The sequence below is a fragment of the Mustela nigripes genome, chromosome 5 (assembly GCF_022355385.1).
Source record: "Mustela nigripes isolate SB6536 chromosome 5, MUSNIG.SB6536, whole genome shotgun sequence".
In the NCBI taxonomy this organism is placed as follows: domain Eukaryota; kingdom Metazoa; phylum Chordata; class Mammalia; order Carnivora; family Mustelidae; genus Mustela; species Mustela nigripes.
Window position 1 is genome coordinate 129842410 of NC_081561.1, and position 24296 is coordinate 129866705.

The following is a 24296-nucleotide window of genomic DNA, read 5'->3' on the forward strand; positions in this document are numbered from 1 at the left end:
GCGGACTTTCTAAAAGTTCTGATTTTGTGCTCCACTTCTCTACTGCTTGCCAGGAGCTGGACCCTCCCCCCACAGTCTATCTTCTAGTGTATTGCCTCAGATTCACTTCTCCACACATCCTACCTTCCAGAAAGTGGTCGCTTTTCTGTTCCTAGAATTGCTGCTCTTCTTCTCTTCTCTCTTCTGTTGAGTGTGTAGGTGTTCAGAATGATTTGATAACTAGCTGAACTCCTGGGACCCAAGGATATTTAGGTCTCCTCCTCTTCTACCATCTTCTTCCTCCCCCCGCCCCACTCAAAATATCTTATTAACCATACTCACCCCTCTTGTGATGATGCAAGATGATCAAATGCCTGTGTGAGGAGATGAAGTGAGGTGACTGATGTAGGTCTTATTCTGTAGCATTAGACTACAAGTGGCCTTGTGAGGATATGTGAGAAGCAGGATCATCTGCTCCTAGACAGAGGTTGACTGTGGGTAACTGAAACCATGGAAAGCAAAACCATGGATAAGAGGGACTACTGTACTGGTCATTTTAGTTACTTAAGGAGGGAGAAAAGGATATGAGAGGAACAGGGTAATGAGCTGGAGGAGGTCTCCATGTGGTCAGAGAATTGCTGAAGTGGGTATTCCAGAGTAAGTGAGATAAGAGAGGGTGGGGCTTAACAATGGGATTTGGAAGGAGGTACTGTTATTGATGACAAGACCTCGGTATGGCCATAGCAGGGATAACAGGGTGGGCTGGAGGAAAATCTTGTTGGACAGAAGTTATAGGAGCCAGAAGTCAGAAAGCTAGTGGGCTCATCCATCTGGATTTTGATGTCTCCAAGATAGTGATGGGATTAGGGATGGAAAGGAAGACAGAGAGCTTGCTGCTGAAATTGTCAAAGAAGGGGATGGTGATCAGATGACTTTAAAATTATATCCTTTCAAAGGTAATACAAATGAGTTAAGAGTAATTTGGGGACTGTCTGGTTCACTGGAAATTTTCTACTTTAAAAATATGTCTCTTATTAATTTGAATGCTAGCTTTATTACATACACAACTTACAAGTAAAGAGTGAGTAGGATGGCTCTAAGTTGCACTTTCTGCCAGGAGATCTATGCTGTCCAATTTAGTAGCCATTAGCCACACGTGATGTTATGGAGCCCTTGAAATATGGTTAATTCAACTGAGGAATTCAACTTTAATTTATTTCATTTTAAGTCATTAAATTTAAATCTAAATTTAAGTAGCCATATGTGAGTTGTGCCACCATACCACAAAGGAAGCTGAAAAGCTCAGTCACCCAGTCTTGCTTCTGTAGTGCCGGTTAACGTGACAGATTTGAATTGGATTCCATTATTGTTCTGTGACACTGAGCCGCTGTTCCAATCTGCTATAAATACAAACCTACAAGTCACATGCATCCCTACCTTTATTGTCTCATCAAGTTCTGAAAGGGTCAGACGAGGTATTGTCAGAGACTCCAAAGACGTGTTCAGAGAAGCGTTCACCCCTTCCATTTGTTCCCTCACTCTCTCGTGTTGTTTCTATGGGAACGAAGAGTAAGCAAGAGTGGAAGAGAAGGTCACTTAGGAGAATGCATCAGGGAGCGCGGTCAAGGTCACCTCTTGTCTTTGTGCTCAGATAAATCTGGGTTCCTCTCCCAGCCCCACCACTTAATTGCTGTGTGACTTTGGGGAATTCTACCCATGCCACATGCAGTTTTCTCATTTATACTGTGGAGATAACAAAAATGAGCACTTTGGGAGCTTTGAAGCACTTAGTTATGATTTTTACTTATAACACCATCATCTCAAAGAGACTGACCACTTCAGAGAGAGGTGTTGACTTTTTCTCCATAAAGGTAAAGTGGGACACTGGACACAGGATTTCACAGAGGCTCTATTTTTGAGTAAATGGAAAATAAAGTAAGTAAAAAAACCATTTATCACGTGGGGACTTTGGGCCAGGCACAAATATATCATTTGGGTAGGAATAAAGCCTATACAAAAAAATCTTAATGCTCTTTAAAAAATGCAAATGGCCCTACTATTAAGTCATGAAATTATGATCTCCCATTCTAGCACTTGGAGCTCTTTATGTTAGATGCTCAGACTTTTTGAGGAGGGAAGTGGCCCAGGGGATTTTTTGATGAATGGTTTAATTTCTACCTTCACTGTTAGGTTCTAGAAGCAGGCACGTTGTGATTCTGAAGAAATATTAGAAAACTTCAAATGAGTTTGGAGTTTGAAAGCAGCCAGAATGATACTTCAAGAGGGAAAAGTGAGACTCATTTTACAGTCTGGATAAAAAACGAGTTGAAGTTACTTTAGAAACGGTCATTTGAATGGGAGTTGAAATACATGACTTATGGTATAATCTAAGATATCACGGGAGTAATTACAGAAGCCCAGATATAGAGGGACATACTTTAAAACTTCTGAAGTTCATCTTAGTGTCTTTCGTGCTGCCTGTGGTCTTTTCTAATTTAGTGGGAAGGAAGACGGAAGCCATCTTCTCCAAACGCATTGCTAGAGGGGAAGATATAAGTCCAGGGACAGGAAAGAATCCCATTCGAACATCTTCTTAATGCAAGAACATTACAAAATCAATTTCCCTTCAAAATCCATCAGGCTTAATACAGTGTGACTATCTCAGGTTAATTATTCTTGTCTCTTCAAGGAGAGGTGGTTACACAGTGCTACACAAAAGCAGTATTTTAAAGCATGGGTATTGAACTATATGTAAGGAAAAGAGGTGAAAAAATGTTGGTATTATTTAGCTCCATCAGAGCAGTTTTCCTTTTACAGTATCTGAGATATGACCCCTGCTGGAAGGCTCTTGTATCTGGTCGCCTTAAGGGAATATAGCTAAAACCCAAAAGTTAGAGCCAAATGTCAAAGCCCTGTGCTAACAGCCCTGAGTGAGAAGTTCATTTGCAGGAGCTGGGAAGTGATATGCTTCAAGCTCAGGGGCTTATCCTTTATCATATGCCGGACTCATCACAGGTAACATTAGATAGAAATGAATAAAATTAGCTTTGAAACAAATATACTCCCACAGAACGAAGGTCAATGTGAACACATTAATTATGAAAATGACACACAATTAACACTATCAGGCTTGTTCAGTTTCCATCTCACAGTTCCAAAGAATAATAAATTTCCCGAGCCTTACAAAAAATGAGAGAATCAGTTCTGGGAAGGCAGAGCTTTGCTTTAACAGACTCTCTAAAGAGTCCTTTCCAAAACACAGAATCTTTCATTCATCTGACAAAGATTTTTATCCTTCTATTACCCTTTGAAGTGAGAGCGGGTAGTGAAATAAATCATGTAATTATTAGTTGTGTGGCTACCATCTGCACATATCAAAATGATTAAACTGGGTGGTTATTTTTGGTTTTGTAAAAAGATTGGAAATTTGCTGTTATTCTTTTGCTGTAGGTCTAACAGTGAAGTGTGAAATGCAACACTCAGGCGGGGTGGGGAAGGCAGGTCTGTGGAGGGATGATCGCGATACCGAAACGGAACGGCACAAGGCGCGTTACGGGGTTGCTGAGGAGAGCACCTGTTAACCTGGGCCTGGGGAGGGGGAGGGGAGGCGAGGCCTCCCAGAGGAGGTGATGCCTTCTTTCTTTTCTTTTTAGAAAATGCTGGTTATTCAACGAAACTTCAATTAAAAAAAAAACAAAAACAAAAAGGCTGGTTATGACCCTCCCAGACTTATTTTATGATCACTCAGTGGTTCACAAGCTGCAGAGTCACAGGCACCGCTTTAGGGTCAGAAGGAAAAGACGAAGGGTTTTACCAGAGTGACTGGTGCAGTCAGAACTGTGATGGGGGCAGCTGCTCAGGCTGGTGCGGCGGGCAAGTGGCAAGGGAGCAGGAATGCAGGGTAGAAAAAGGGGGGCTATTTTGGTGGCTCTCTTGGCCATTGCTATTCTTAAAAAATGCTGGCGGAGGGACTGCTCCTATTAGAAAACGGTGGTGCTAAGGGTAATTCACTTTTGTTTAGGAAAATTTCCAGTGACTTACTGAGAGATGGTGATGACTGATAATCAGGGTGGAGAGTCTCACTTAAGTTGGTTTTGGCAGACAATAAAAGCAAACATAACTGAACTAATGAACTTGCTCATAGTTGCTTCCTAGTTTTTGACATTTCACTATTTCACTCTGATCTTTATAAGTACGTCCAAGATGCACGGGTCTTCCTCTCAGAAGATCGCTCCTCTGCATGGTGGCGGTTGTGGGTTCATGCATTGCTTGGAACAGACATGATCACCACCAGATCTAAGCCCCCTAAGGTAGGCATGCATGGATCCTGCCCCCATCAGTATGCCCGCCTTTGCAAGCTGTGGCTATGTCTGGGAATTTCTCTCATCTCTTTGTATTTTCATGACCTTTGGCTTGAATTAGACTCCCTATCCCTGCGGCTGCCAACCAGTCCGGCTGTGAGATTTGCTTATCATACCTTTCCAAAAATTACACATACCCTTCTAAAACATGGTTCTGGGTTGCTTTGGTGTTCTAGTGCTCTCGGTAAACATAGGAATAGCAAATTGCTAATTCACTCTCAAGAACATCCTATCCATACGCACAGACACAAGCCCCAAGAACAACTGCATTCTTATCCATGCAGAAGCTCAACAATTATGCTTTCAACTCAATTTTAGGTGCACATGGTGACATTAGCAAATTATGGTGGCAAAAATGCATAAATATTTTAAATATATGGATACTTGAATATGTCAGCATTTTAAGATATTGTATGCCAACCATCCCTTCTTGTTACAACTTTGTGTTGTATATGTCTGAAATGCATTTATAGGGAATGTGTCCACTGTACCTCGTGATCCCGCTGCTTGGCTGCTGTGCCTCTGTTCATGTCTTCGGCATCCCTGACGTGCTCAAGAGCCTGGTCCAGGGATTCCTGGAGGTCTGACAACTTAGCACTGTAGTCGTCCAGTTGCTCCAGGACTACAGGGAACAGGGAGCGAGTGTCGTTGTATAGCCGCTGCCAACTCTCAGCCTGGTTTAACACTGGGAAGAAGTGGACACAGAACCTCAGCCTGGGCTTCTCCTGCCTTCTCTCCCTCCATCCAGCAGTTAGCAAAACCACACATTTGTCAGGCCATGCCTTCCCTAGCAATAGAGACTGAAGCTGTTGTTGATAAAAATAGTCCTGCGTTTTATATTTGGAGAAAGAAATACTAGGTTATAGAGTCTGAGAGTCCCAGGATGATGTCAGCCCCTCCCCCCCAAAAAAAGTCTGATTAGGTTTTCCAACAAGATTATATTTTTTGAGAAAACCATGTCATTATGCTGTGTTTATTATTACCCAGATTAGTCATAATTTTATCAAACAAAGGGGTTTGGATATACTGTAGTTTTACTATTAAAAAATAGGAGTGCCTGGGTGGCTCAGTGGGTGAAAGCCTCAGCCTTCAGCTCAGGTCATGATCCCAGGGTCCTTGGATCGAGCCCCACATCGGGCTCCTTGCTCAGCAGGGAACCTGTTTCCTTCTCTTTCTCTCTCTCCCTGCCTCTCTGCCTGCTTGTGATCTCTGTCAAATAAATAAATAAAATCTTTAAAAAAAATAACCAAAGTTATCTTATCTGCTACTGACATTTTCTCTATTCTCTTCAGGCAATTGTCTGTAGGTAGCTTCTTCAGGTCAAACCTAAGCCTTTGTTTAGGGTGGTCGGAAGAGTCAATGACAACAATACGTTCTTAAGTTCTGTGTATGTCTTAATCCTCTGATAAAAGTAACATGCATTGATTACATGTCTTAATTCTCTTTTTCCTCCAGGGAGTATCTGTCTGACTTTTCAAGGTTTTGTATTTTTCCTTTATTAGTGTGAGCAGAAGACACACGCTCATGACTGAGTAAAGAAAGTGGTTAAAAATGCATTGACCAGGCGGGAGGTGGCTCTGTGGGAGATATGATTGGTTTCGCTTCCCCAGGGCAGACTCGTTCTATTCTAAAACAGGCAAAAAGTGTGGAAGCATTTGTCTGACATCAGAGCTCTCTCCTTCCCGAGCACTGGCTTCATCCTGACCCAGAAATGGGGCCCGAGACTCTTCCTGAACTCTTACTGTTTCTAAGACTTTATACATTTGTTATGATAGCATGCCTTTAGGTGAAGAATGTTCCTCTTCTAGAATAGTCACAATAATTTTTTAGCAGAAGTTGATAATAATGATCCTTGGGAAATAAGGTAGTACAGGTGTTCTTAACCCTTTTTGTACCGTGGGACCATATGCAATCTAGTGAAGCCTTCAGGCCCCTTCTTATCATGTACTTTAAAATATGTAAAGGGGGGACGCCTGGGTGGCTCAGTTGGTTGGACGACTGCCTTCCGCTCAGGTCATGATCCCGGAGTCCCAGGATCGAGTCCCGCATCGGGCTCCCAGCTCCATGGGGAGTCTGCTTCTCCCTCTGACCTTCTCCTAGCTCATGCTCTCTCTCACTGTCTCTCTCTCAAATAAATAAATAAAATCTTAAAAAATAAATAAATAAAATATGTAAAGGGGCGCCTGGGTGGCTCAGTCGTTAAGCGGCTGCCTTCAGCTCAGGTCATCATCCCAGGGTCCTGGAATCGAGCCCCGCTTTGGGCTCCCTGCTCCGTGGGAAGCCTGCTTCTCCCTCTCCCACTCCCCCTGCTTGTGTTCACTCTGTCTCTCCCTTTGTCAAATAAATAAGTAAAATCTTAAAAAAAAAAAAAAGTAAAATAAAATACATAGACTTAAAGCGAAGACCAAGATATCAAAAAACAAATTGGTGATATAACAACACATGTGCTTATTTATTAAGTCGGAAAAAACAAGATCTAGAGGTGGGACTAATAACTACACAATTTTGAATTACTGATGAACTGAATGTTGTGAGATCAGACTACAGCTAAAATCCAATACCCAGATCCATGGCTTCTCTTGTTGACTGTGTGGATTAAAATGGATACAAATTCTTTGCAACTCTTCCTATCAAGAGGAGAGTTAATCTGGGTGGGTCTGGGCCAGTAGGATAGATAAGACACAATTGAGTTCCATTCTTGTCTTCCTGGAAAGCTGTTGCCCTGTGAATGAGCCTGGGCAAGACTCCTTGAGGGTAAGACTCCAGGGAGTCTTATAATCCTGCATAAGGCCCCAGACATCCGAGGGAGCCCAGCCCCTCCCACATGGAGCAGAGATAAGCTGTCCAGGTGGAGTGGAGCCCAAATTGCCAGTGAAATCATGAACAAATAAATGTTAATTTTAAATGAATATGTTTGGGGTGTCTGGGTGGCTCAGTCTTTAAGTGTCTGCCTTCAGCTCAGGTCATACTCCGAGGGTCCTGGGACAGAGTCCCATATTGGGCTCCCTGCTTAGTGGGAGTCTGCTTCTCCCTCTCCTGCTCCCCCGGTTTGTTTGCACTCTCTCTCTCTGTCAGATACATAAAATCTTTAAAAAAATGAATATATTTGGGGTGAGTTGCTAGACAGTCATTGAAAACTGATAGAGTGGCCAAGTCATAGGTTTGCTGATATTACTGTGGTTTCTTGCCTACATTCATCATTGAAGGAAATGTTAAATTTGCACTGGAGGTTAAAAGTCATTAAAAGTCCTTTCGGGGACCTCAGAACAGGAATGTTGCTGGGCTTGTAGCTTTACTGCCTTTGCCATAGATTTCTTTTAGTGGAGTTCTGAAAAGTGGTTCCCTTTAGTTTTTCTTCTCTTGTTTTATACGTTTTCACCAACTATGAAGTCCCTATTTCTTCTCCTCAGGAGTTTAAGGTCTACAGATTTTATGTGGAATCTCTGTTCTTTTTCAAAAAGGTCAAGGTTGGGCCTGGATCTAAAAATCTTGACCGTACAGGCTGTTCTGATTCCCCGAGGCCACGTATAAGTTCTAAATAGCTGCATCTAGGGGCACCTGGGTGGCTCAGTCAGTTAAGTGTCTGTGTTCGGCTCAGGTCATGATCCCAGGGTTCTGGGATCTAGTCCTGTGTTGGGCTCCCTGCTCAGCGGGGAGTCTGCTTCTCCTTCTCCCTTTGCCCCTCCCCCAATTCATGTGGGCCTGTGTATTCATGTCCGCCCTCAAATAAATAAATAAAATCTTTTTTTTTTAAGATTTTATTTATTTATTTGACAGGGAGAGAGATCACAAGTAGGCAGAGAGGCAGGCAGAGAGAAGGGATGGAGGCTCCCTGCTGAGCAGAGAGCCCGATGTGGGACTTGATTCCAGAACTCTGGGATCATGACCCGAGCCGAAGGCAGAGGCTTAACCCACTGAGCCGCCCAGGCGCCCCATAAATAAAATCTTTATAAAAAAATAACTGCAAATATTGGAGATTGCTTGCTTTGACCAAATGTTCCCCTGTAGTTCAGCATCCTCTCTTGGACCCACAAAGGAAGCAGACACATGCTGCGCCTTAGGAGTTAAAAACACCTACGTTCCTGGGCTTCATCTGCTTCTTCATCCACCAGCTCCCTTTGCGTGAGAAATGGTTGACGGCGTCTGATCTCCTCAAGCATCTTCTGAGCCAACACCAGCTTCTCAGAGATTTCTTCAGAGGTAAGTTCCTGCTCCTTCCCATAATAGAGCATCTTGTTGTTGATCTCTGAAAGGAAGGGCACAGTGAGAGAAGAAAGCAGGGTGGGGTGTCTGGGCATCTTATGGGGGATGCCACTGAGAATACGGACAGTGAGGGCAAAGAGCAGGGCTGATCCTGAAATGGAAAGAGGGTTTCATTCAAGGACAGTGCACTAAGGTTCATCTGTAAATACTGCTGTCAGCATTGGAATTCATCATATATTCCAAGGAGAAGTAAAACATGAGGAAACAACTCTGCTTCCCATCTGGTGTCTTCAGAATGGGAATGGGATTAATATAAGGCCTGTCCTGACTTCAGTTGTGTCTGGTTTCCATAGTAATTCCTGAACATTAACATTGAAGGCACACAAATCTGGGGTCTTTGATCAACATTTTTTATTTTATTTTATTATTATTATTATTATTTTTTATGATCAACATTTTATATAAAATATATAACTTGGAAAAAGTCCTCTGAGGCATCTCCTGTCCTTCTTAGGATGTGTTAGAGATAATAATTATATTTTAGTCAAGGTTCTGACCAAAGCTCTAAACTAAAATGAGAGTATATTGGTAATTGTAATAGTTGTAATAATTGTAATAGTTGTAATAATTGTAATAGTTATAATAGTTGTAATAATCTTTCAGATTATTCTATAGACCAGCTATAAAAATATAAAAAACCAAAGCTCTAAACCAAAATGAGAGTATATTGATAGTTGTAATAGTTGTAATAATTGTAATAGTTGTAATAGTTGTAATAATCTTTCAGATTATTCTATAGACCAGATATAAAAATAGAGGTTTGTTATATTGTGATGTGAGTTTTTGTTCATTTATATATGTATATTATATAAAAATATATATTATATATGTTATATATATAAATATATATTATATATATAGTGTATACACACACGCATACTTTGCAGTTGTTACTTGCCTTCTGTAGTATGGCTCTTAAGACTGGGCCATTTTGATTCTGGGTCATTTTCACTCCCCTTCTGGAGAATTTTAGAACCAAAGGGACTACTGATAGTCAGAGGGATTAAATGCATTGTCTAAATACCAGCAGAGCTGAGTCATTCTCTGACTTTATCTGCCTACTAAATATGATCAGATGAAAGTTATGTAATTGCCACCTTGTCCTCTGACAGCTCTGGGAGGAAGTATTTTATCTTCCTGGCATAAATGAAATTGTGTGTCTGTGGTTTACTATGATCTATGCGGTTGGCCAGATGAGATGGGTAAACAATCACTGGTGTCACATCAATCATACCAGATAAGGGCTTGTATTTTATGTGGATAATGGCTTGAAGGTCACCAGGAGTTATTTTACAGATGGTTGGGAAAAAGGAATGACACACTGTTGGTCCTGCGAAGCATCCCTGACTTCTGAAGGAAAGGAGATAAACTAGGAAGGAGGTTTTTGACACTGTAAATATTACTGAGAAAGTGACGGGGAAACCACGATAGGCTAGAAACAAAACTATGAAGGGATTAAACATTCACTTTTCAAGTGAAATCTGTAATCTTAGCTCTGGAAATAAATGAAACATAGATTTCCCGCAGCCCTTCTTAGATATATCACTCCCATCACTGACTTCTTTGGCATTTTGATCCAAATATTACATTTTCAATTCTGGCCTGTTTTAGTTTAGCCATGTCCGGTGTAGATTAGAAAAAGGAAATGCAGACAATAACATATTTGCCTTAGTCTTGGAGACTATTCATGCATTATTTTTAAAAGGTAAACTGATTGAAATTATTGTTTCCCATTTACATTTCTTTTGTATTTCTTTCATCTTTCCTATGCTGAAGGGGGTCAAATAGAGGGCTTAGATCCCTCCCCAGTGAAACACGGTAGAATAAAAAATTTACAACAGCAAAGGTGAATTACTTTCTCTGAATAGTTTACTAGGACCCTGGCTTTATTTGCTGCCTAGAGGGGCATTTATTTCTTAATTAGATGAGGTCAGCTCATCTAGGTTCAATCTTACTTTTTGAAAAAAAATCAATAATAACTCTAAAATGAAAAAAAAATTATTGGTAGATGCAAAAGCATGAAACAGTGAAGATGGGATTGGGGGGTGATTAAAATGCATGCTGTTTATTTTTATCATGTATTATAGCCACCAAAGGAAATACAGCAAATGTCTAATTTTGGTTCCATTCATTCTTCTGCCTGAAATATGTTTCCTATACCTCAGGATAAAGATGTGACTTTCTCACTGTGGGCTCATTTACTGCCATTGTGCCCTGAGATGCACTTGATGTTATCACCTAGCTCTTAATATATAGGATAAAAGCTATGGAAACATACAAATACTGTATCTTTGCAGACTGTGAGTCAAAGAAATTCTCTTTATTTTAGAACAAGTGAAAGTGCCTGTTTTCTGTTGGTAAATTGGAGGCTGGCTTTCAGTGGGCTATTAAGATAGTCTTCAAATACAGCCAACACTTATCAGAAGTTAGAGCACAAATAAGTACTCCTCTAAGAAGGAAGAAGGTAAAATCTGCCACAACGCTTTAGGGCAAAGAAATCAACACGAGGCCTCCAGGCTTTTCTTCTGGCTTGGGGACTGGAGCGTGTTGTCTGTCTGGTCTTTGGGAAATGGCATCGTAGAGAGAGCTTAGGACAGTCTGGATTAGTGGACAGTTTCCTGCCACTCTAAAGGTGGGGTTTTTGCTGCAAATAGTCCAAATAGTCCAGAAAAACATGACCCCTATTCAACTCTTGCATTTTAGAGACACCATAGCATTCCATTTCCTTGCTGGAAGGATATTCTGGCATTCCACTTCCTTGAAATGCCTGGAAAGGGAATGATTCCATACATTTATTCTTGACAACCAACAGAGAGTAAGTAGGGATGAGTGCTCAGAAATCCTAGATGGCCAAACTAGAAGACCTTATATGTAATACATATAAACTATCATAAATGCATATGTCTATTACCTTATATGTAACACTGTAACAGTAGTTCCCAGCACATAGGGAACACTAACAGTAGCCATATTTTTGTTGTTAAAGCACAAATGATTCCTGACATTAAGCGGCATGAGAAGAGAATATATTTACCTTGAATTTTATCCCTCATATTATGAGCTTGCTCCACAAGGTATGTTGCGTGGTTAATGGTATCCATGCTTTCCTTCTGAGCCAGCTTGCCCCTTCTTGAGACTCGACTTTCCTGCAAATAATTCATATAAACAGCAGCTTAAATTTACGAGGAGGGAATGTTCTACCTGTGCATGCCATGGTGGGTGGGCATAATGTATTCCGTAAACATAAATTTCCTTGGCATGTGGAAGTTATATAACATGTAAAATGGCCCCAGAAATCACACGTGAAGGCTGATGGGATGACCGGCGTTAGAATTGCAGGATGCTATAAAATCAGCTGTGTTCCTCTGCCATCAGTCACAGTTCAGTCCAAACCAACCGCCTTTCATATGCAATTTACCCTTGGAATTTTTACTGTAGCTCACAGTTCCAGACTAGGAAATGACCCAGGTCTGCTGACCAGCCTGACTTTGTGCTGGCAGAAGAGCTTAGAATTTCACAGGGGCAATTGTTGAGAAAGCAGGCAGACCTTGAAATGCTCTCTGCACCCAGTAGCTCCTGGGTGGTCCAGCGCTGACACTGAATGACTACAGAGATTTAAAGGATTATGCTGACTGGGCTCAATGCTGTGCTCCAAATTCCCATCAACACTGATGGCACTCGGGGACAAATAACCACTCAGGCAGATTTGGCTTGGAGTGAATGAGACTCTTCTCTGAGAAGTGGGCTCCGCTCTCTTCACTGGGGAGTTTCTGATTCTGAGCTCCCACATAGTATTTGTCAAGATGAAATCCCGACTCAAATGCAGCTTCTGGAAGCACGGGTGGGTGTGTATGTGGATGTGCAAATTTCTGCGTGTGTAAGGACAGAAGCTCATCTAAGAAACGGCTCAAGGCCAGGAAACCGGCCTGTATGCATGGCGTTGGGGACGTGTCCTGTGTACTTCCTTTCAGCATTAGAAAGGTTGGCTCATGGGCTATATATAAGTGGAGAAGGAGCTCTTTTGTCTGAACTTGGTAGATGTCTGTTCGCCTCATCTGGTGCTTTTCGGCTTGGTTCTCTACCAAAGTGCTGCGGCATCTGAGCGGACTGCAGGGTGGCCTGCCCCTCAGCGTGCTTGTAGACCCGCTGCACAGTTTCACCGGGAGAGGGGAGTAGCTATGTCCTCCCTTGTTCCAGCCAGAGGATTATGCCATGACTTTACCTGGAAAAGCTCTTAGGCTTCCCAGGCATAAGCCACAGAAGGGGCCCTTAGTCAAGGAAGACAAAGCAGAAATGGTATCAGAGCAAACACATGCCCCAGAAGATTTTTATCAAGCCAGTTCCAGACGCTTTCCATATAAAGTTCGCTGGGCAGCAGTAATGTGACCATCAGACACTTCCCGAAAGAGTGGGTTCTCTGAACTAACGGACACCTGCATTCTGTGTCATTGGAGTTCCTTCCTCCAATGCCCATCTTCCTCTTGCCTTGTTCTCATGCTTTCCAGAGATACAAAGTCTGTGCTCATTTTAAAATCATATGATGCAGAAACTAAGATGAATCTTATTCTGACGTCACCCCTCCCTGCTTCTAAAAATTATGGACACAAATATTTAAAACATCTAGAAATTTTCAACAAGTTGATTTTTGATCTGTTTAAATTATATTTGCAAATATAATTTATGTATATATGTTGTGCTTTGTAAATATAATTTAAATATTTATATTATATATTATATATATTATATTATATATATTTATATTTATATATATTACATATTTATATATTTAACTTTGGTTTTATCCTTCAAGAAAAAGGCCTTTTGTGATTACTGTAGTCGTTTAACTTCTTTCTTTCTTTCTTTCTTTTTTTTTTTTTAACTTATTTCTTTTAAGGAAACTTTGAATTGAAGCAATGAAGGGCTGGGGAGGCTGGACGGCGTCTAAGAACACTTCTTCCCGATAAACACCAGAGGGCGCTGAGACATACACTATATATTTGACCAAGGACTCAGAGGTAAAGAGGACTGCCTATCACTTTAAATTGCAAACTTACTGGCCTTCATAGATAGTGATGCCTTATTTGAAAGTTTTATTTTTTTCTGTAGCTTTGCTTATGGAAGGAAAATAACAGTATAGCCCCCTGGTCAAGCAGAGGCACCTTACTTTATGAAGAGCTGAAATTAAAAAATTAACTGACAGCTATAAACTGATGAATGCTACAGCAGTCTCCTTGTACATGTTTGACATAAAAGTGACAAGAACTTTTTGGTAATACAATGCATGGAGGGGAGTGTATCTAGATTGCTGATTAAACAACAACAACATCAACAGCAACAACAACAAAACAACCAGGGCACCTGGGTGGCTCAATCATTAAGTGTCTGCCTTCGGCTCAGGTCATGATCCCAGGGTCCTGGAATCGAACCCCGCATCGGGTTCTCTGTTCAGCAGGGAGCCTGCTTCTCCCACTCTCACTTCCCCTACTTGTGTTGCCTCTCTTGCTGTGTCTCTCTCTGTCAAATAAATAAAATCTTTAAAAAATTAAAAAAATCAACCAGATTAAGTGAGAATGATAATCAACATGTAGGATGATCACATATGTTTTTGCTTATGCTATGACACTTTTCAGAGTGAAAGGGGAAACTTCTAGGAATCATTCTGGGAGACAAGCACAAGGCACAGGACGAAATAGTAGTGGGAATACTGGTGTGCCATTTCAGAATGTGTATAGGGATACCTACTCTGGGTTTCCCTACCTCCTGAACACAGATGGTTTCTAACAACTTTTCTAGACTGGATCTCTCCTCTGAGCTACAGACTCAAATCTTTCTCTAACTACCCTCTGGTTAGTTAGTAGAAACATCCAGATTATTCTATTCTGTAATTTTGTTTTTTGATATTTATTTGTTTATTTATTTATTTAAATGTAATCTCTACCTCCAATGTGGTGCTTGAACTCATGACGTTGAGCTCAAAAATTGCATGCTCTACCGACGAAGCCAGCCAGGGGCCCCATTCCGTAATCTTAGAATAGTCATTTCTCCAAGCCAGAGCTTTCTCCTTGTTACTCCTCATGTCCATTGGTCACCCAGTTGTTCTTACTGTGCCTGCCATTCTTGTCTCTCTTCCTGTCCCATATGATCATAGAATTGACTGATACCTGATCACTGTAAATTCTTCTCAAATGAAGGCAAGGTAGCCATCAACCATGCTTGTCTAGATTCCAGAGGCAGTTTTCCAGACTAGTGCTATCTGTATCTTCAGAGTTCTTCCCTCGCTAATCCATCATTCCCTACCGAAGAGGAATGTTTTTGAAATTTCAAATCTGATCAGTTCACGGTTCTATGTAAATACTTCAGTGTTCTCCAAAGTCCACAGGATGAAGTCCACATGTTCCTGGGTGTGGTGGTCATGGTTCCTCATGATCTGGCCTCTGAGAGCTTCTTCAGCCGTATCTCCTGCTCCTTGCCTTGCAGCTAATCTTTTTTTTTTTTTTTTTTTTTTAAGATTTGATTTATTGATTTGACAGAGAGAGAGAGAGAGAGAGATCACAAGTTGGCTGAGAGGCAGGCAGAGAGAGAGGGGGAGGCAGACTTCCCCCTGAGCGGAGAGCACAATGTGGGGCTCGATCCCAGAACCCTGGGTCCTGCTGAGTAGAGAACCCGATGCAGGGCTCTATCCCAGGACTCTGGGATCATGACCTGAGCCAAAGGCAGAGGCTTAACCCACTGAGCCACCCAGGCGCCCCGCAGCTAATCTTTACTAGGCTATAGCTAAAGCTTTTCTAGTTCTAAGAACACACTGTGAATATCTATCTCTTTGCTCTTATGGAATTTTCACTTGCTTGGAAGTACTTGATAAACTCCTGGTCATGTTTAAATACGTAGGTCAACACTCAGCTTCTCTGAGAATCATTCCCTCCTGTACCCCTAGTGAGCAAGTTCATTATTTTTTCCTTAGAGTACGCTCTTTAGCCCATACCATGCCTCTCTTATTGAATGCTAGGTGGTCATTCTTTTGTTTTATGTATCTCTTTTCCCTGCCAGATTGTGAGCTGCTTGAGAAAAGGGTTTATGCTCTATTACTATGTTCGTTTCAGTATCCCTAGCAGCTAGCACGATCACTTAGTCACCAGGTATTAAGTCATGCTTTGGGGATTGAAACATATTCTTATTTTTTGTCTTACATTTTTGTCAGGATCAGAGATGAGGCTCAGGTGCTTTTGATGTACACAGCAGACCTACTTTCCTTCCAGTTCTAAACATCTCTTGGATGCATTGATGAGCAGGGAGTTTTTGTTGTGGCTAAAGGGGTGGGGTGGAGGTGGAGGAGGCAGAGGAGTGGAGGTGATGGGGTGGCACCTCCTGAGCCAGCCCTTGGAGACTGGGCTCTGGGACTTGGGGCTCTGCATTTTAACATCAAGCAAGGTCCAGTTGGCAAGAGACAGCAGTGCTGAGATTGAGAGAGGGCCAGCGCCTCCACTTTTGCTTACAGCCTAGTACCACTCTGACTTTGAGCGTGGTGGCTTGGGAATGTGGGAAAGTGGAATCTTGACATTGTGTTTGGCGCTTTCTTACAGACATGATCAGCAGTGGTGGAAGTGACGTCCTTTCGAGCAGGGGCTTTTTGTGAATACAAATGCACGGACACCCTTTAGGAGGTTCCCAGAAGTAAGAGGGTAGGAAGGGGCTGTAGAATTTTCCAAAAGGGGGTTAGAGGACTTAGTTACAAAGGTTGGAACAAAACCAGTCACTTTAGATTAATGTGAATTGTGAGATTTGGGTCTCATGAGATTTATGTGACAATTTGCACGAGGGCATTTTCAAGTTTCAAGAGGAAACATTACTGTCTTTTGAAAAAAAAATATCACTGTGGGAACCTGCAGTGAAATCCTGCAGTCTGTTTAAAGGCAAATATTAGTCACTTATGTGGTAGAAGACTTCGTAAGGCAACTCTGTTCTTAAATCTTTCTGAGAATCAATCACAGACTTTTCTAGACTAAAGGATTGAAGGATGCTTGAGAAATCATTAAGACCAGCTCTGGGCATTTGTTTCAAAATGTTTTAGCAGGTTCTTACACCATCTGGACTGTTGTTAGAAAGACCTTATTTTCAATAAAAGTCAGTGGAAACAGCTGAAAGTTTCAAGTGCTTTATTATCAACCTCCTGCTTTGGTGGTCTGCTCTTGGAGCCCAGGAGCCTTTTCTGTTGTGATGTCACTTTTAAGCTCATGCCATTTTCTCCCTGTGAACGTCTGCATTTAAGTTACACCAGAAGTGGAAAAACTGTACAATAAAAGGATCGGTAACTCTTGTGTCTGAGCGGTAAAAGGAGCTAACCTTGGTGAAAATATTTTCTCAAGAATTGAGACACTTTGGGCAAATTCCAACCATGATACCGAAATGAAAAAACAATGAGTTTTCCACAGAGATTTCTTTCCTGGTATTTCCTTTGAAACTTAAGAGATCTCACCACTTTCTACATATGCTTATGGTTGGATTAAAATGCACCACTGCGTAGGAACAAAGGACACAATTTTCATACACATTTCGAAGTTGAATCTTCCAAAGATCCAATTAGAATAATCCATGTTTTTAGAACATAATCTTTTAAAAGTTTAAGATGTACAAGTTCAAAAGAGATTATCAGAGTTATTTTAACCATTATTTTTGCAGAAAATAAGAACTGTTTTTGAAAAGAACTTCAGTGTTTTATAATATCAAACACCAGTGTCTGAAAGTAGAAATTCCAGAGTACTTTGGGCAGTACTGGTAGAGCATAATTAGGGGGAAAAATGTGTCAAACATTTTAATATGTAAAATATGGCACCTTGTGGCTTAGTTATATTTTTCTTTATTACTACAGATGATGGATATTTTTCCATTAGGCTCCCGGGGAGTGTATTTAATAGTCTTTCATGTCCACTCTCCTCCTGTTTTAGTGTTTTTCTTGTTAATTTGTGAGAGCTTTTACCAGCCATATTTCCCTCAATATTTTTCTTGGTCTAGGTGACTTTTTCATTTATTTAGTTGTTTTACTGGGTATTTTAAATTTTATTTTATCAAATCTATTACCTCTTTATCTTATCAAATCTATTACTATCTTATCAAATCTAGTACCTCTTTTTATTATAACTTTTTATGCTATATTTAAGCACACTGTTATTTCCTTTCAAGGTTTAACAATTATTTAGTTCTGCTTTCTTATGGATTTGAGATTTAATCTCAAGTCTTAATCTGTCTGGAATTTATTTCAGTATATGGTATAAAGTTAAACTTGAAAGTGATTTTTTTTTTTTTCCCCCTGTCAACCTGCAAAACTGTTTTCTCAGCATGGTTCTTCTTTCCTTTTATTACTTAAGGCATCCTTTAGCAAATATTTAAATTTTATCTTCTGTATAATAAAGTTTATTTCTGGGCTCTCTACAGCTCTTAGCTATAAAATGTTATGGCAAACAGCTGATCAACTATCCTAATTGAAATATATATCAACCATATTAAGCAGCAGCAGATACAATGAAAGTTCCCCATAAACACAGTTTTCCAAGGAAAGCAATAAAAACGGGAAGAGACTGTAAAGACCAAGTACATTAACTTTTTCCACAGATCTTGCCTTGATTTATTTTAAGACATGTGGGTCACTGCATTTTTCCTGCACTGTGTTAAGCCTTGATCGTTTGCGACTAGCCAGGCTCTAAATCCCTTCTCTGTTTATTTGGGAGTAGAGAGAGAGAGAGAGAGAGAGAGAGATAGAGAAAGCAGGGGGAGGGGAGAGGGGGAGTCTTAAGCAGACTCTGCACTGAATGCAGAGCCCAACTAAATCCCTTCTCTGAAGGCAGTCCCAGAAACTGAATACGTACCCTTTCCACTAATTCTTCCACGTCAGACAGAAAGCTTTTCATTGTGTTCTCAGCATTGTTGATTTGTATCTTTCTTAGGACATACTGGTTTTCTCTTTCTAACAATTTCATCTGTGAAAAAAAAAAGTTTTGAAAATAGTCAGTAGATGTGCATGCCAAGTTTTGAAAAGTATCCATAAAAGGGGGCTTGGGTGACCAGTTGGTTAAGTGTCAACTCTTGGTTTGTGGCTCAGGTAGTGATCTCAAGATCCTGAGATAGAGCCCTGTGTTGGGCTCTGCATTCAGTGCAGAGTCTGCTTAAGACTCCCCCTCTCCCCTCCCCCTGCTTTCTCTCTCTCTCTCTCTCTACTCCCAAATAAACAAATATTAAACACACACACATACACACACCCCACTTTCAGTTCAAGAGGACCTAGAGTAAAATGTGAGCTTTTGTTACCAGTCTGAAGGCTGCTGTAAGCTGGTATGAAAGTTGGGGTCTGCACAAGGGTTCCAACGGCCTTCGGGGCTGAATTTCTGCAAGCTCTGCTCCCTAGGCCAGAGACTCTGACCCAGTTTGTGCTCACCATGGAGGAAGGGCTCATTTTTCTAATTTCACAAAGGCACCCTTTAGACTGGTGGAGGCCCAGGGTGTCTATTTTGGCAGGCCCTGGAGGAAATGATCAACCCACAGGGATCCGTGTAATGGGAAATGGAGTTTGGACATTTACTTTTTTTTATTTTTTTTTGGGGGAAGAACAGCAATGCTCTTTATTTCAGATCATTTGCCCTTTCTTTTCCATTTTTGAGGAGTTTGGTCTAATGTAGCTTTACCTGGATGACTTTGGACTAAGCCTTTCAATCCTGGCACTGACTTCCTGTCGGCTCTAATTACACTTATCTTGAAGTTATGTTGTTGAGGAAAGAGAGTTCAAGTGGTATCAAGAGGCCTGAGTCTGGGCAACTCCTCTGAGAACTAGTGCCTCCATGTGTCCAAACAGACGAGTGTGCATAAGAATGATTCCTAAGTTTAGAATAGAATGCTCATAGAAGTCCATCCAGCTCTATGATTTCTGCTTTACTTTATATTTTGCATATTTGGCCAATTGCTGTCAATATCATTTATTTGCCCCTCTAAAAAGTAGAGTAATGAGCACCTTCTAAGGTAGGTACTTTTGCAACTTCTCTACACATATTGCTTGGTGAATTCTCTCTACAGCCCAGGAGATTGGTACAACAATGACCCTCAGTGCCGACGGAGAAAACTGAAGAATGAACAGGTTAAATAACTGACCCAAGGTCACATAACTGGTAAGTATCAGAGCTGGGATCTGAATGCAATCCATCTGGTTTCAAAGTTAATGCTCTTAATCATTATGTGAAATTGACAGAGTAAAAATCTGTGCCAGTATTAATTCCATTATGCTTTCAGTTAATTATTACTGTTTTAAAAAATAACTGTTGGTTGTGACAGAGCCCATAATTTAGAGGGGGAAAAACACCTCTTAAAGTTTAGGTATAGAAGCACTGTTACAGTCTACTGTTTTTGACTGTTGTCTGACTGTGTATAAGGTATTAACCACTAGACCTGTGAGGAGACACTGGGCAAGGATGTTGGTGTGCTTCAGTGTGTGTGTGGATGGGCAAATGGGAGAGACTGTGTGTCAGTAAGAAGGCAAGGTAAGGGTGGGAGAGCGAGAGGGAGAGAGCAGGAGAGAGGTTTCTAGAGAAACCCCTCAAAGCCCTGGAAATTGAGGTAAAGGTAATGGTAAGTTTGTGGTAAGGACCTGAAATGTACATTTCTACCCAGGAAGTAAGAGTGTTTTCCTTCCCTCAGTAGATTGGTACATAGAAATTGCTTGTTTTAGTTGTTGCCTTCTCCACATTGACTTCTTTATACATGGCAGCTCTTGCTTTAGATTGAAGCTCATGGCTACAATAAACTTTTTCTCATTTCCTAGTCCAACAACCTATCTATAATACAGCCATGGGACTCCGATGACAGAAGGGGCAGGAGTTACAGGAGCAATCCTCTAAGACCAGCAGGAGATACAGCTGAAGGTACAATGGGGCTGCCTACCTTGAGGAGGGAGAGGGTAGAGTTGAGTTCATTCACATGCCTATGAGCAGCTGCACCGGAGGAGACACTCAACACACCGGATTTGCTTTCTTCAATGGAGAGTGCCGCTAATCGAAGGTCATCTATCAGATCCCAGATGCACTTATCACAGCCTGGAGGTAAAAGGGATGTGTTATTTCTTTAAAAAACTGAAAGTCATCCGGGAAGTATGTGCTCTAGTAGATCATTATATCTACTTCTTTGCTTAATATTATTTTTATGTTTGTTTTCTGAGGAGCTCTTCTGGGTCACAGAACCAATCCTTACCCTCAAAGTACACTGGTGTCCAAGATGACTCAAACTGTACATCGGGCACTATCCTCACTGAAAATCTAACAGAACGAACAGCGCGTGCAACTGGGCAAGTAGGCTGTCGTGGACACCAGTCGCTGAATTGAGAAAGACAGGAAGCAGAAAAGGGCAAGCCACTTGCAAGGTGGGTGGGGGAGGAGAAGCACACTCTCCACTTTTCCTTAGTGGTGGGACAGGCCTCTGGGATGGCTCTCTTCATGCCAGGCTTTTGCTTGGTGCCTGCTGGTGAAGTTGGCTGTTCGGTAGGCAACCCCTCTTTCCTATTCCTGTCCCAGGGGTGGCTCAGCGCCGCTGCATGGCCTGACCTCATGTCTGGACAAACACTTCAGCGAGAAGGGGGTCTGTAGAATGTCACTGTTTGTGAATATCTGCTCAGCCTGGGCATGTGGTGAAGTAGGTCATAGTTTCTCTCCACCGCTCGCATTTCACATTTGAGTTCCGCTTGCCGCTGTCATCACCTTCGTCCCCCACCCCCTGCTGCTCCTGGGGGGCCCAGTGCCCACTTATGCACACTAAGGAGGACAACAGACTGTGCTTTGAAACCTGTTTGACCCAGTCTCTGACATTTTTCTGTTCCCAATCTCTATTTCTCAGACTATGCTCTTTTCTAGAGAACCAATAAGTGAAGACTGAGTGTTAATAGTTGTTAATATGTTAATTTGTTATTTGAAGTTTAACATGATCTTACGTATATGCTATAAGAATCAACCATAGCCTTTTCTAGACGAAGGGTTTGAAGGATGCCCGAGAAGTCATTAAGACCAGCTCTGGGCTTTTGTTTGGAAGTGTTACAACAGGTTCCTGCACCATCAGGACGGCTCATGGTTTGATTGATTGGAATGACAGAGAAATCCAGGAAAGTAAGACTTCAGCTCCATCCCATAAGGCCTGAACATTTTTTTTCTGCTGTCATTTCCATTTTGGAGTGACGTGGGAAAAGTCACTTAAGTCGCTTATTGTCTTGGTTTCCCTAGTGTTATAAAGCATTGTCTGTATATCACATTATCTGAGGACTTGAAGAGATGACAAAGAAAAAGGAGCTAAAATGAACTTGGTCACTAGGAATTGTACCTCTGACTCTGCCTTTGCCCACGAGGTAAGATGCTGAATTTAAAGGCTTCATAAAATAAGTTTTCTAAAATAGAGTTGCTTCAATGTAAATCACCCATTTTGCCAATTGAAATCAAGTAGCTTCCGCTTAGGGTCCACTTGGTGGAGGCAAAGACAGGGTTAAAGCCAGGAGGGGGACTTAAGCAGTTTGCAGAGAGGGAATTGCATAGCTCTTCTTAATCCTACACCTGCAGCACATTAGAGAAAGTGGGGTTAGTCAATCATGTACTGTTATTTTTACTTATGGTTGGGCAGTCCATGCCTGTAGGGGGTTCAAAACCTTCTTCCAAGCATTCTCCGGTTACGCTGTCACAGGGGCCTCCCCCACAATTGCACACTGTGGGAAACAAAAACAAGAGGTTAGGGATTTGTTTCTTCATACTTTAGATATGGCAGAGTTTTCCTGGTTTCTAGAAATACTGGCTATCAGTATAGAGTTCTTCCAACGGGGATTAATCATACTCTTCCTTATGATCCTGTAGAGTGAGTGATGTAGAGATTATGCCCCTCCCCCAATTTAGCCCAGCCCAGGAAGATATTCAAGGCAGTCCTGGGGCAAAAGTAAATCTCCATTTTCTAGGACTCCTCTCCCAACTTTTTGGGATTCTGGCATGACTGTGCAATTGCTTCAGTCCAAAAAGATCCTGGGAAGTTTCACAAAGTACAAAATGATCCCGGAACCCATCATTCAACCGGAATTTGAGAGCTCTCCCTTTCATCAGGGACTGATTCTCCAGTTTAATCCAACTCCAGGGTTGATCATTGCCAGGTGTGAGGGAGGAGCAGTACTGGGGGAGGGAGGGAGGAGGCGCTAGAAGGATTTTTGGCTCCCCCAGTGCTTGACCCTTGGCAAAGCTGACTCCAAACCTCCAAACGATAGCTATCAGTGGGACGACTAGGAATAATATCGTGGAAAGAATCGGGAACATATTTATGTGAATTTAGAAGACCTGAGAGCCCGTTAAGATCTACTGATGATTTCCAAGAAAGTCTTTTGGGAAAAAAAAAAAAAAAAAACCCAAAACAAAACCCCGATCTCATCAGACTGCTCATTTTCCACTGAATTTCTCAGTAGCAATTCATTTGTAATATTTAAAGATTTCCTAAGCTATCTATGCTAGCCATCAGCTGGGATAGTATTGTGAATACTAAGAGGGGAGCCGACCTCTTAACTGTCTTTACAGAACAATCATTAAAAAATCAGCTTCAAGAGGAATGTACGTTTATTACATTTCAGTGTGTGATGTTCCACAAAATGTAGATTTATTAAACAATTCAGCAAGGTTATACTTAATTGCTTCTAACATTAGCATCATTTCTAATGGTGACCTGCATTTATGTGGTATAACATAAGTTTAGCAAATGTTTTGAGGACTGGAGTATCAATATCTAAGGCTTTGATTTCGCCAATACTCTTTCAGACACCTGCCTGACCGAACCCAGAATTCCTTTCTTGCCTCTGGTTTTATGCCTCAGGGCACCTGGCTTTCTTATAGGCAAGTATACTTTTATTGTGACTTCTGCAGATCATATGTGCTTTCTCCTCAACTTTAAACTCTTCACTTCTTAAAATCTTTTCAGGTGGGAATCAGCTTCTGGGAGGGGAATTCCGGTAGAAGCATCCCCCAAGGGCACAGCGCCTCCTCACCCTGCTTCCTCTTAGTCACAAAAGAGTAAGAAATATTCAGTCTCAACCTTCTTTTGCTCCTAGAAAAAGGCAATTTAACTTTATTTCTGAAGTTGTTCGCTGTATGCAGCAAATGGATTAGAGAAATCATGAATAAAATTTGTACATTTTGGTCCCACTGAAGTTTAACCAGGAAGATTTCTTATACTGACCCTGCACTATTTACATGGACAATTTGAGGACATTGGGGGATGACTAAACTGTACCATTGGCTTGCTATTCTATTTCACTAAGAAGTCAGTTTTAGTAGACACAACTGGTGAAAGGGACATGGCTTCCAGAATAAGAAAACAAAGGTAAATCTTTCAAGTTTTCATTCAGAATTCTGGTCAATGATAGGTAATCCATGGAAGGCTGATTCACTTCTTTGATCAAAATTGGAAGACTAGGGGCGCCTGGGTGGCTCAGTGGGTTAAACCTCTGCCTTTGGCTCAGGTCATGATCCCAGAGTCCTGGGATCGAGCCCCGCATCGGGCTCTCTGCTCAGCAGTGTGCCTGCTTCCTCCTCTCTCTCTCTGCCTGCCTCTCTGCCTACTTGTAACCTCTGTCTGTCAAATAAATAAATAAAAAATTAAAAAATTAAAAAAAAATTGGAAAACTAGATGATAAGGTGAAAGTTCATTTGT

General features: G+C 41.4%; 1 protein-coding gene across 2 annotated transcripts in view; it reads right to left on the bottom strand.

The window, feature by feature from the left end:
* Positions 1 to 24296, bottom strand: part of LAMA4 (laminin subunit alpha 4) — a 146901-nt gene that overhangs the window by 60336 nt on the left and 62269 nt on the right. The window contains exons 6-12 of one of the 2 annotated variants that reach the window (XM_059401233.1): positions 22213 to 22320; positions 20523 to 20674; positions 18464 to 18574; positions 11638 to 11749; positions 8419 to 8586; positions 4832 to 5025; positions 1417 to 1533 (exon numbers count right to left, since the gene is read on the bottom strand). In XM_059401233.1, coding sequence (XP_059257216.1) covers positions 1417 to 1533; positions 4832 to 5025; positions 8419 to 8586; positions 11638 to 11749; positions 18464 to 18574; positions 20523 to 20674; positions 22213 to 22320 — 962 coding nt within the window. The remainder of the gene's footprint in view (positions 1 to 1416; positions 1534 to 4831; positions 5026 to 8418; positions 8587 to 11637; positions 11750 to 18463; positions 18575 to 20522; positions 20675 to 22212; positions 22321 to 24296) is intronic. The other variant, XM_059401234.1, reaches the window with a different exon arrangement.